Source organism: Moschus berezovskii, chromosome 1 (genome assembly GCF_049115385.1).
Source record: "Moschus berezovskii isolate FMDL1 chromosome 1, NW_MosBer_1.0, whole genome shotgun sequence".
Lineage (NCBI taxonomy): Eukaryota > Metazoa > Chordata > Mammalia > Artiodactyla > Moschidae > Moschus > Moschus berezovskii.
In genome coordinates, this window is record NC_142460.1 from 44,123,591 (window position 1) to 44,137,560 (window position 13,970).

The 13,970-nt window shown below is 36.1% G+C and overlaps 1 protein-coding gene across 5 annotated transcripts in view; it reads left to right on the forward strand.

Moving 5' to 3' along the window:
• Window positions 1-13,970, forward strand: part of ROBO2 (roundabout guidance receptor 2) — a 699,021-nt gene that overhangs the window by 641,585 nt on the left and 43,466 nt on the right. For all 5 annotated transcript variants that reach the window (XM_055424356.2, XM_088836149.1, XM_088836153.1 and 2 more), the window contains exons 18-21: window positions 3-45; window positions 1,492-1,619; window positions 7,062-7,343; window positions 13,368-13,524. In XM_055424356.2, the coding sequence (XP_055280331.2) occupies window positions 3-45; window positions 1,492-1,619; window positions 7,062-7,343; window positions 13,368-13,524 (610 nt within the window). The remainder of the gene's footprint in view (window positions 1-2; window positions 46-1,491; window positions 1,620-7,061; window positions 7,344-13,367; window positions 13,525-13,970) is intronic.

The window sequence follows — 13,970 nt, forward strand, 5'->3', positions numbered from 1 at the left end:
AGTTACATTTCAAAGAGGAGATGGAGGACTAATGAGCAATGGAAGGTATACCAAGGAGATTTTTTATTTTTATTTTTAATCAGGACTGAGGAAACTACACAGTAAAAGACAATTATTGTTATAAATGATCGCTTATAAGTCTGAGAATTCTAGAAGGAATTAAACAGCTTACAACAAGGTTTAATGATCTATCTGTTGTGCACTTTAGAGGAATCAAGTCCAGATGTTTCATATCTCCCAGATGCCCCTGAAGAAATTAGTAGTAAATATCACAAGGAATGTGTTCATTTGTTAGCAGGATGTTTATTGCATTAATTAGACATCAGCAAATGAAGTTGCTGTTGTTTAAGGCTCCTTATTGGTTCTCACCAAATTGCTGTGAGTGAACAATTACACATAATCGATCACAAAGTAAATGATTCATGGATGATGAATAGGCTGTAGATTGATAGGACTGGATTCCACAACTTTGGATACTCAATTGAAATTGATAAAAACTGATAACAAACCCATATATCCTCATCTAATTTCCCTTTGCCGATATGGATATTGTAATTAGGCTCTGGTAATAACTTCCAATCTCCCATTTAATCAATATTTTAGCAAAAAGAGATTAGGTCTAATGAGAGCTGGTGGATGTAGCCAGAAAGCAGTTGGATCTTCTTATTGCAGTTTCCATAGAAACACATGTTTCTCTTAAGGATTGTATCACCAAGGGTCTATCAGTTTAAAAAAAAAAAAAAGTACGACAATTATAGATGTTGCTATATCTTTTAAAATATGGTAATAATCTGGAAAGGGATCAGAATCCCATTTTTACATTAAAGATAGGAGTTCTTTATTGAATATGATGCAAAAGAAGTTTTATTCATAGATGATATGCACATACTAGATCAGACCACAGTGGATCTTTTATCACCCTAAAATGCTTTCATATTCTCCTAACACTTTAAATTTAGAGAACCTGAAAATGTACTATTGATGGAACAGTATAAATACTCTTCATTTATTTCCCTTAAGTTCCTTGCCTCTAAATCAACCATGAGGGCTCATAACAGGGGTTACAGCCTATAGGGGACAGATAAATATGGGAGCTGCAGGAATTGAAGGAGCAATAGCCCAAAGTCCTGGAAATGGCTGGTACTAAGCAATCATTCTGAGCAATTGTTCCCTTGAGGTGCCAATTTATCATTAGATCTTGTTTCAGGATGCTGCTATGTTACCAGTGTCCTACCAGTTTCAGGGAAGACAACTGAATTCATTTGGATGTCAGCAAAATCCCAGACAGGACTCTTCTGCTTCCATTGACAGGGGTGATCTATACAGAGCCTTAGTGAATTGACAAAGTTCCTTAGTTCTTGAGAGCCTCCAGATTTCAATTTGAAAATGAATTAAAATCTTAAATTCTTTAATCCACTGTAGTTCATGAGACAGATGTGCAAATCTCTCATAGAGTTCTATGGACTGATTTCTATTTAATTCCTGTTTTAGCCGCCCAGGTCTTCTAAATGCTGGTGATCCCAGTTATCCATGGCTTGCTGACTCATGGCCAGCCACGAGCTTGCCAGTAAACAATAGCAATAGTGGCCCAAATGAGATTGCAAACTTTGGGCGTGGGGGTAAGTTGTGTTTTCCAAAATTCTGTCATTTGTGATTTGTTTTCTTGGCTTTCCTGGATGTTTTGAAAAAGGCCTACCAAGAAGTATTTTCTTCCATAAGTGAATTTAGTGAAGTACATTTATTCATAGTACTGTACATATGATAAATATTTTATTATAAAGCTGTGGTATCTATTAACTTGAGTAAAACTGAGCTTTTAAGGATGTTATTACTAACCAAGAAGATAACGATTCATAATACATTTTGTTCTTCATACTATTAGTACATGATTAAAGGTTTCCCAGGTAGCACAGTGGTAAAGAATCTGCCTGCCGATGCAAGAGACTTGGTTTCAGTCCTTGGGTTGGGAAGATCCCCTGGAGAAGGAAATGGCAGCCCAGTCCATTATTCTTGCCTGGAAAACTTCATGGACAGAGGAGCCTGGTGGGCTGTAGTCCATGGGGTTGCAAAGAGTCGAACATGACTGAGTGACTGAGCACTAATACATGATTACTAAATCAGGAACTATACAGCCAAACAGGGCTTATGATTTAGAACTAGTCATTTTACTTCTCTGATTATCATTCAGTATATATTTATTGAATGTGTCCTATGTACCTGGCACTGTGGCAAACAGTAAAAGTATCATATAAGTGGTAGACACTAAATAAATATAACAACATGTTGACAGCATTTCTGTAATTCTACAATTGATAATATGTACCCCAAAGAAAAGACAAAAATATTCTAAGTAGCTGACATACTGCTGCTGCTGCTAAGTCACTTCAGTCGTGTCCAACTCTGTGTGACCCCATAGACTGCAACCCACTAGGCTCCTCTAACCCTGGGATTCTCCAGGCAAGAATACTGGAGTGGGTCTCCATTTCCTTCTCCAATGCATGAAAGTGAAAAGTGAAAGTGAAGTCACTCAGTTGTGCCAACTCTTAGTGCCCCCATGGACTGCAGCCTACCAGGCTCCTCCATCCATGGGATTTTCCAGGTAAGAGTACTGGAGTGGGTTGTCATTGCCTTCTCCAGCTGACTTGCTAAAGTCTTCAAAATTTGGTACTAGAGTCCTCTCCATAGGTCTTTATAAAGAAACAGAATTGGACTTAATATGAAAATCACCACCTTCCCCTCTCCACCTTTTCTTCCAGTCATTAGGAGAGCAGTGGGTTTAGAGAAAGATGTGACTGGAAAAGTCTCAGCCCCCAGTGTTTAGTTCAGCTGATACATGAGTTTTCCATTGGCATAAGATTGTGCGGGCAGCAAATGGACTGGTACCTTGCCAGTACCCTACATGAAAGAGCTGTCTCCTGGGAGGAGGGAGGTGCTATGAATGGAATTTTATTTAGGCTGATACATGAAGGAATGATAGGGAGTCAAAGTGTGTAGAAAGTGTGTAGAGAAGAAATTTACTGTGTCTTAAGGTTCAGAAAATAAGGGAAACATTGACCTATTTAAGAAATGAATGAATTTCCTAATGACTTGAGTATAAATTGCAAGGCAAAAATTTGGTAAGAAATATGAAAGGACAGGTACCAGAGGGTTTTCTAAGCCACACAAAGCCTTTAAACTTTGTGAGGGGATGATCAGAAACCATTAATGGACATTAAGAGGAGAATTGTAGAATGCGAATGCTGTTTTAAATCATCCATCTAGCTATTGGGTGGAGGATGGAGATAGGTTGAAAAATGTGGGTGATTAATTAGGAGAATAGTGGTGTAATCTAAGAAAGTTTGTGTGAATCCACTGAAGGATTTCTGTACTCCTAGGAAGAACTAATGTAGGAGACCCAGGACTAAGTTAAATATTCTGGGTTTACTGTAAACCTCAGTGGTGGATTTCACATGTTTATTGTGTAAACATATTAACTTAGAATACAATCGTGGATATTGGCCTTTTCTCTTTATGAATGGAAGACCAGTGCATGTTTAGATACATTTAAAATGGTATTTTAAATAATAAAGTTACTAATTATTGTACAACTCTGCATCGTGTCAGTACCAACTGAAAAAGGGGGGCCTCCCTCCCGTAAGTTGTATGACTACTCAGCTTCTTACTTACCCTCTGTAATTCAGTCCACCCTATTTAGATTCTCAGTTGCCCAGACTCTCTGAAAGTGGCTGCCTCCCCTAGATGTCAGAATTCTGAGCTCTGCAATTATAGGTGTCACTTTACCTTGGATAGTTCTATGCCCAAGCATAGTCTTATTGGGAAATCAAAACATTCCTCCCTACCCTACCCACTGATTTTGAAATTCTGTTCATAAAGCTTTTATCAATCAAGGTATAGCTGCCTTTTTTCTTGTATTGGAATAACACGCCATTCTATCTTTATATCAGGAAATAAATGCACAAAGATGGAGAAAGTGTTCTTTTCCAGTTTCTAGCAGATTACATTAACATTCTAAAATATCTCAATCCAGTTTAGCCAAAGGATACTTATGAAGATTTTCAAGGTGTTTTGTTTTTTTTCCATTTCCACTTCTTTTTCATGACATGAAAATATTTCACAGGTCACTCTCAAGGCCGTGACAAAGTTTTTGCAGAGTTAACTGTATCTGTTCTCAGTGTAATAAGCATTTTAAGCATTTACTAAAAACACAGGATGTTTTGCAAATTCCATTTCCTTTTCACAATAAATGTAATAAGTTAAGACATAGATAATCATATTTCTAACTTAGAGGTCAAGAAACTAAGGTTTATCAAGGTGAATAGTTTGAGATCTATGTGTAGAATCCAGATCTAACAGATTTTAAAGCCTATTTTCTTTTATTTAAACCACTCTGCAATTCTTAAGGTAGGATTCACATGTATGATTGTATTACCAAGTACACTTAGAGGAATAACCATGGATACTGACATTTTTTCCTGTAAGAATGTTTACTAATGCATGTTTAAATGTAATGAAAATACTATTTTGAATATTAAGTTACTAATAATCACATATATTCATTTTGACAATACAAACTATAAAACTGCCCTTTAATTATTCAGTAAGTACTTATTCTTTACAAAATGCTAAATGAGAAGTTATAGAAATACAGACATAAATCCCAGGTACTCTGTTCTCAAGTAACTTAAGATACAGTGAAGGAGATAGTCATTCATGGAAGTAATTGTTCCAGGCAAAAAGAAATAAATGCATGTAACTAGGGTGCTGAAAAACTGAAGAATGAAATCATGAGTAATTCTGACTAGAGAGAAGGGTTTCTATAATTCATAAGTTTCAGACACAAACGTTAACAAATGCCAGTCAGATAACCTAAAGTATGAAGAAGGGGTAGATGTGGACTGCAGAATGTAAAATGAATAGTCATGTCTAAAGATGGCAGCATCTATTAGAGTCCAGGCTCCTGGGAGGAAGACTGGCCCAGAGTTCCAAATCATCTGATTTTATAGGATAATTCCTCACATGCAAGCAGCCATGTATAAACCTCTAGTATTTTAATGTTGGGACATAATTCAATTTATTTTTTGAAAATGTAAGAGTGAGCAAATAACATTTGAAGGAAATATGCAGCCCCCAAATCAATATAGAAGCACTTAGAATTGAAGACTAATTTCATCCAGCTGAGAGAGATTCTATTTCTAGAACCATAGCTTTAGTTGGCATAGAATATGAAGGATTAGATTTTCATACTATATTTTTTCCATTTTAAAACATGTGAACACACAACCATTTCAAAAACTTGCAGTAGCTCACAATCTAAATCCAAAGCTTTGGAGAACCTCATATTCAAGATGTTGGGAAGTTGGGGTCAATGTTGAAAAAGGGTATCTGTCCAGTTCATCAGTGAAAGACATGGTAGAGGTGACAGAATCAAAACTCAAAAAACTTCCCTAGAGTGAAGGACCTACTCTCACAATTTTGATATATTATTAAATGTCAAGCATCTCAGAGAATAAAAATGATACTGACCTGGTGCTTTAGAATGAAACCTATTTCTTTGTAATCAAATTTTCTAATCAGTTTACAGCTAAAAACAAGAAGGGCAAGAAAGTAGTTATAAAATTCTGAATCCAAAAACAATGTGCTTACTTATACAACTTGATGAAATATTATAAATATGAACATGTTTATTTAAAATAGTTATTTAAAAAGTACATATATACTTAATTATAAAACAGGTTGGAATTTCAGACTTCAAAACCTTCAGAAAGAACCTACAGTGTGTGATTATAGTGTATAGAATGCATTTTAAATGTCGTGTTACTGCTGCTAAAGAAGGTCATTTTTAGCTTTTATAAAATGCAAAAGCAAAATTAATATTTTTACAAGAATCCTTATTTCAAGTACTGTTAGATATCATAGAATCTAAAAGCTTTAGGGTATTTTGACTACCTGACTTTTCTCCTTGTGATGATAAGCTGGTTTTGTTACTGAGATCATTTGGTTTATTATTACAGTACTATAGTTGAAAATTTTCCATAATGAAATCAAGAGGGTTGATGAACTCATGTCCTGTGAAATGTGACTTTCAGAACATAGATTATTAAGTAGCATAATATATATTCACTTTTAACTCTACATGATTAAAAGTAGTATTACTAGGTTTTTTTGTTTGTTTTTGTATTTTTTTAGATTCTAGTGTCTTCATTCTAAGACGGAAAATAAGTGCTTAGGAGAGAGGTGGCAGTTCTGAATTTAAAAACATCATGTAAAAATAATCTAGCACACCAAAGTGATAAATTGACTGATTGATATTCAGTGTTTTTCCTTAAGTTTAATTTTACTCTTGCTGTATTACAGCTTGAAACTATAATTCTCCACTTCTAAGATTTGGTAGCATAAATTAAACTCTATGATCACCCAGATTGCTTTTTCTGTAGTTAAATCCTGCTGTATTGTGAAAATGACTTATTCATGAAAATCTTCCTTTGTTATCCAAGAAAAAAAAAAAATGCTACCATCAGTTACACTCCATTTCTGGAGCTGTGAAATCAACTCAGATAAACAGCAAGTAGAAACTTCCGTAAAAAGTGCCTCATAGTTTGGAGAGTATAATTTTGGAAACTTTTCCATCTATTTTAGCAGTTATTTTCCATGTCTCTTGGGATAAAGTGGAAAAAGATGCTTTTCATCCATGATTTGTAGATTCACTTTTGCCATTGCTTCTGTAAAGAGCTAACAATTTCATGGACTCTAAACCAGAATGAACAACTGAAAGCATTTTTTCAGTAGTGAAATACACTAAATTTCTCATTCACGGTTGAAGGAAATGGGGGATAGGGTGTGTTAAGCAGTGAGACGTGAAGGACGAGCAGTAGGCCTGCCTGTCACCAAGGCTGATAGCTTGGCGACGGTTGTACATCATCTACCCTTCATTGGCTCATGAAGCCCATCTCAGCTGAAATGCAAACGTGCGGCATGACACATTTATTTTTCATCTTCAGTCCTGATAGTTTTGGGCTTCCTGTGCATCATTAAATTGTTTCATTTCCCTATGTTCACCACAGATGTGCTGCCACCAGTTCCAGGCCAAGGGGATAAAACGGCAACGATGCTCTCAGATGGAGCCATTTATAGCAGCATTGACTTCACGACCAAAACCACTTACAATAGTTCCAGCCAAATAACACAGGCTACCCCATATGCCACAACACAGATATTGCATTCCAATAGCATACATGAACTGGCTGTCGATCTGCCTGATCCACAGTGGAAAAGCTCAATTCAGCAAAAAACAGACCTGATGGGATTTGGTTATTCTCTACCTGATCAGAACAAAGGTAACAATGGTAAGTCCAGTTCTTACTTCCAGAAGAGTTATTTTCATATCATTTTTGCATGATATAGAAAGTAGTATTTGTTGTTCGGTTTAGTAATTCATCACCAGGTTCACTACCTAAACTAAAAAAATATACTGGCATGTATTCAGTACCTTGCACAGTCCCCACCACCGCCACCACCACCACCACCACCACCACTGTTGCTATCACCACACAGCAACACCAATTGGTTTCATCCTTTTAGCTCTTTATTCAATAGTGACCAGTAATCCATCTCGACCTCCATTAGGCAGGATAGACAATACATTCCTCCACTGTCCTACGACATCTGCTTCTGAATTGCTAACTGCATGTTCTGCATGGGCTTGTGCTGTGAACTAATCACATGATGCCACTATGACCTCTGCCCTTTAACCCTTAGCCTTACTTTACATCCCTGACTACCGATTGGCTGAGGGATTGTCTAATAGAATGCCACACAACCAGTCACAGGATTTCAGCACCACCAGCTCTCACAACAGCTCAGAGAGGAGTGGCAGTCTCTCAGGTTGGTCTCATCACAGTAAGGAGAAATATTTGTTTGTCACCAGCATATGACCTGTGTTCCTAACACTCATGAAGAAGTACTGGCTCACAACGCACTGTCAGACATTTATCTCTCAAATGATAGTAGGAGTTTATCCTAATGAAATCAAGTTTTGGGGGTGGAGGAGGGTAAAATTCACCATCAGCCTTTATGTATGAATTGTACAAGGTTGTATTTACTGAAAGATAGTGCCATTTTACTAAATACTGATTATTAAGGAGCAAATGAGTTTGATCTGCCTTGAACCCTACTTAAGAGTCAAGAGAATTTTGTAATAAAATGAACACTTAGGAGAATCAGCTCCATGGCATGGACACCATGTTCAACTAAAATGCAGTTGATTTTGGAAATTGTTCATAATATTAAGAGTCTGGTGATGTGACTTCCTATTTTTGGACAAGTTTTCCAAAATATTGTATTATCTATTGATGATATTATTTAGAGTAAGATCCTGATACCATGCTAAACAGGAATGTTAATATGGGACACTATTCTTTACATTTCTTAAAAAAACCCAGTCTCTTATATTGGTACTATTTTATGCTGTAAATTTTAATGATATATTCAAGATACATTAGTTTAACTAACAATCCATAATGCAGGTATTAAATAGCACATGTAGGGAAAAATACATTTTACTGGAAAGAAATATGTAGCAATCATAATGAATAGCAGTGATCTCTAGGCCCAAGGATCCTCATCTCTAAAATGAGGAGATCCTTGTAGAAATTCTAATTTGTCCATTGTGTATGACTGATGACTTTCTCTGCTTATTTCTAATTGATACCATGACTTTATTTTCTTATTTTTTTTTCATACTATTGATAGTCTGTTTTTATGAAGTTTTTTAACCTCAGTTATTTAGTGAAAGATTATAGTGTATTGAGATATGTCATAGGTTATGAGGTATCAAGGCCATAAATAGTTAACTCTTTTACATCATTAGGGTAACATTTACTAAATGATCTTTCCTTAGAGATAGAACCCTTTCAGTCTGAACATATTAATGTTCTCTCTTCTCTCCAAAATGAGCCATTTGCTCTCCTTACCTATTGGTAGAATTGGATATATTATAGAATCCAGAAAATTTTAAACATCTGTTATAAATTTAAACGTCCTGATAATATAAAGGAATTTTTTTTAATAAACTTCAATGTCATTTGTACTGTCATTTATTTATGGTGAGTCCTATAATTGTACTGAATAATTTAAAAATTAATTCATTCTAGGCTTATATCATTCAAAATATGCCAAGTCTCAATCAATATATATATTTTAGAAGTCTATATACTGTAAGTCATGGATTGTAAAAGACCTTTTGTGAAATCATCATTAAATATTCTTACATGTTGATTACCATTGAGTCTTAAAAGTTACCTTTTGAGTAATTCTAAGCAGACTATGATTCACAATAGTGCTTACTACATTTTTGAATCCATTAATCTCTTGAGTGACATTTATATATATCTATGATTTATATTAACTACTTCATCTACATTTGAATACAAAATTACTCCAATCGGTGATAGAAAGCTTTCTTTAAGAGACAAGACTGACGTGATTGTTCTCTTCTTAGTTTAGTCGAATTGAATTTAATATTAGAGTTCTTTTTATTCTTGTAATCATTGATATGTATTCTAAAGCTTACATTTAAGATCAAACTGCCCTATGGATATTGAATCATAAGATTTTCTTAATTTGTGCACAGTGTTGATGAAACCAGTTTAAAATAATCATGGTAATAAACAAAATTGGACATTCCTGAATTGAGTGAATTTCTCACCCTTTGAAGCACTCATATAATAATTTATTCAATATATAATTCCTTAACACTCCTCTTAAAAAGACCAACCATTAGAAATATAAAACTCAGATTTTTTTTCAAAATAATCTCTCTAATCATAATTTTATATACATGCACAAATATCTAGCACAATATCAATAGTAATATGGCTTTCCCGGTGGCTCAGCAGTAAAGAATATGCCTGCAGTGCAGGAGCTGCAGGAAACACAGGTTCAGTCTCTGAGTCGGAGGATTCCACTGGAGGAGGAAAATGGCCACTCACTCCAGTATTCTTACCTGGAGAATCCCATGGACTGAGGAGCCTGACAGGCTACAGTCCATGGGGTCGCAAAGAGTCGGACACGACTGAAGTGACTTAGCAGCAGCAGTAGTACGTGTGTGCTTAGTCACTTTGTCATGTTTGACTCTTGCAGCCCGATAGACTGTAACCTGCCAGGCTCCTCAGTCCCAGGGATTCTCCATGCAAGAGAGAATACTGGAGTGGGTTGCTGTTTCCTTCTCCAAGCATCAGTTCAGTTCAGTTCAGTTGCTCAGTCGTGTCCGACTCTCCGCGACCCCATGAATCACAGCATGCCAGGCCTCCCTGTCCGTCACCGACTCCCGGAGTTCACTCAAACTCATGTCCATAGAGTCGGTGATGCCATCCAGCCATCTCATTCTCTGTCGTCCCCTTCTCCTCCTGCCCCCAATCCTTCCCAGCATCAGAGTCTTTTCCAGTGAGTCAACTCATAGCATGAGGTGGCCAAAGTATTGGAGTTTCAGCTTTAGCATCAGTCCTTCCAATGAACACCCAGGATTGATCTCCCTTAGAAGGACTGGTTGGATCTCCTTACAGTACAAGGGACTCTCAAGAGTCTTCTCCAACACCACAGTTCAAAAGCATCAGTTCTTCGGCGATCAGCTTTCTTCACAGTCCAATTCTCACATCCAAGCATCAGTAGTAATAACTAAATATTTGTATATACTAGTATTTTTTAAAGACTAAATTTAATTTGAAAATGAGCTGTTTTCACAATTTTCTTTACATATAAATCATTTATTCAGCATAAATAAATGTGAATTCAAATATTTACATTTTTCACTTGAAGAGAAATGGGTCAAATATGTCTGCAAGTCATCAACATATGTGATGACTAAATACATAATGCAGACCATTCTCACCTCAAAATGCTTGAGGATCTTAGGTTGCAAGTAATAGCATCAAACTGGGTTCACTGAGCTCAAGATATGGATCTCAGAGAATTTAATTTCCTTAGCTTGTAACATATGGCAGTATTATGCTCGGCGCCCACCTCTTACCTCTTTCTAGAGAAGACAAAGCATGCTGATCGATAGTCTTACCAAAAGTACCCACAATGAGAAAGCAGAAATTTCCCCCAAAGAGGGGAAAATGGACATTGGATGGAGAGCCTCACAAATTCCCTCTGTGAATCAGCTCTACTTCCCCAGCACATTTTTAAGTCAGTTGTCAGTAAGAGGTGGTAATGGCTTTCTTGACCTTGGAGAAGAATTTCAACAGAGTTGGGTTCAGAGCTGCAGAAACTGTAATTTCCACTAAAGCTGCTGCATTCTAAATTGTTTGTTCTTTTACTATGTGAATATGCACAAATGTAGAAAGAACCTCTATTTTCCCATCTGTAAAATGGAGGTGTAAAAACTCCCCTATTTGTGTCACTCAGGTCTGGTGGAGATCATATAACAGTTCTAAAAGTACTATAAAAAGTGAAAAAAAAAAAAAGGTCCACATGTAAATATATAAGGAATAAGAAGTACAACAGGGGAAAACTACTAAGAACACATGCCCACCCTATTCTTCTAAGTAGTGAGACATAGTTCTGAAAATACCAAGAAAGATAACAATCTTTGTTTATGACTTTGGTGGGTTATCCACCAAATAACAAGGAGACAAAGGATTAAGGCTCACCGAACCTTAAATACAAAAATTACAAACTTGAATCGTTCAGGTTGATTATTTTTATCCTAAGCATCAGACTATTTCTGGGATCCTCAATGGGGCTGGAGGATTTGGGTGTGGAATGGCTTTGTAAACAGGCAGACTTGAGTTTGTGCTGAGCTGGAGGAGATGGAAGAGAGTGGTAATGACTGCCATTTATTGAACATTCTGTACATTGGGAACCCTTTATATGTGTTATCTCTTATAATACGCAAAATAACCCAGACAAGTAGTAACTTTACATCTTTCTTACATGTGTGGAAATTGAAGTGATATCTATTGTTTAACTTATCAAGTAAATGAGAAACTAGTTTAAAGCCCAGAGATTCAACTCTTATTCTCAAACTAGAAGTTACCTGCTCTCCTTTCTCTTAATACTTTTTCTGCCAAAGATAAAGAGTGAAAGGAAGGGTGAAAGCACTTAGTTTTCCGGGATGCTCTTTTCTGTGTGTGTATATGTGCACATGACCTAGAAAACAGACACAATTTCATATTTAGCAATAGGGTAGATATCTAGTTTACAGGTTCATCGCTTTCTGGCACTCAAAGTTATTGTTAAATTCCATAATTTTCTGAATTGGCTGATGCCAGTTAATTGATAGAAGAATGGAGTTGAGGCAAATTTCTAGTAGTATCTCTGTTGTTAGATAGTCCTGCTATGAATATTTGATACTCATAACTTTTAGTTCCAGAAAGATATAGTTCAAGGGGTCAATACCATTTAAAAATATATATATATATATAGCCATTGACTGCCATAGGAATGACAGAAGTTACCTACGTTCCCCTAAAGTATCTTTTGCTCAAGCAGTACACATTTCTGCATCCAGCTGTGGTCCATTTAGGAAGAAACTTGATGTACTTAATTTGGAGCAGTAAAAAGTACTTCACTGAACAAATGAAAAACTTTATTTTTATATTTCATTAAGTTTTGGTAATCCCAGATATGGCTCATATGCTGCCAAGTTACTTTCTGTTCATATTTTGTGCATGAATTTACTTGTATTACAGTAATACTGAAATTGATTACTATATTTCCATTAATTTCCCCCATATTTGGTATTTTAAGATATATTATACTTAGACATCTGGGAACCACTCACTATATGCAAAAAATAATTGTGCCATTCATTAGTTAAAAATTCTATAAAGCATATCATTGTGAAAGATTTACAAGTATTCTCCAGATTGTAGTTGATTGATTTTTATAAGTTACTTTTGAGAGAAAACTGTTACTCTCCTGGATTAATTAAATTGAGTAAATTCTAATGGAAAAGTTTAGCCTGTATCCTTAGACACTGCATTTTTCCACTGAGACAGATTATGCAAAAGAGCATTATAAACGCACTAAAATCTGACATTTTAAAGAATTTGTTATGGCCCATTATTTCGTCTGAAATGAAAACGTGGAGGCAGCAAATGTGAATAAATCAATACATGTGCTTTTGCCACTGCAACCATGTTTTTTGTGTATTCAGCTCTGCAACTAATGCATTGTGAAAGAAACAATATCGTTTTGAGTGATTTATAAAAATATTTTCCTGATCATATCATTTCATTGTTTATAGCTTTTAACAACTGTAGCATACTGATTCTGGTGTTTTGAAAACAGAAATACATCTTCCCATCTTATGTACTCCATTTCTTCTGATATTTGATATGTCTGAGTAAATATATTATTACTTTCAGGTGGGAAAGGTGGAAAAAAGAAGAAAAATAAAAACTCTTCTAAACCACAGAAAAACAATGGATCGACCTGGGCCAATGTTCCACTACCTCCTCCCCCAGTCCAGCCTCTTCCGGGTACAGAGCTGGAACACTATGCAGTGGAACAGCAAGAAAATGGGTAAAACTGTTTCATTTACCAGCAAAATGTCCAGGGTTATACTGCTGTCTCTGTTATGCATTTTGGTCTTGATGCTGTGTTCTCTTACTGTTTTCCCTGCCCCCTTGCCAGCCTTTCCTTGTCCCCCTCCCCTTTTATTGTTTGCTGCATCCATATATTTTTAGCTGATAAATACAACACGGCACATATTGAAGACCTCGAATCCTTGGCCGTCAAGTGCCTTAGATTGTCTGCAATCATGATAATGCAGCCTCCATTTATAATATTGCTTGTTAGTTTGAAAGCAAGTAACCCAGAGCTCTGTGAACTAAAGAGGCACTCCTGAGAAGGGCTGAAAAGGAAATTAAAATAACCTTCTTCATCATCCCTCGCATTTCTCTAATGACTTGATGTCTGGCCATAGCAGGGTGCCCACTGTTGAGCTCCATCACAATGGGATAATTGTA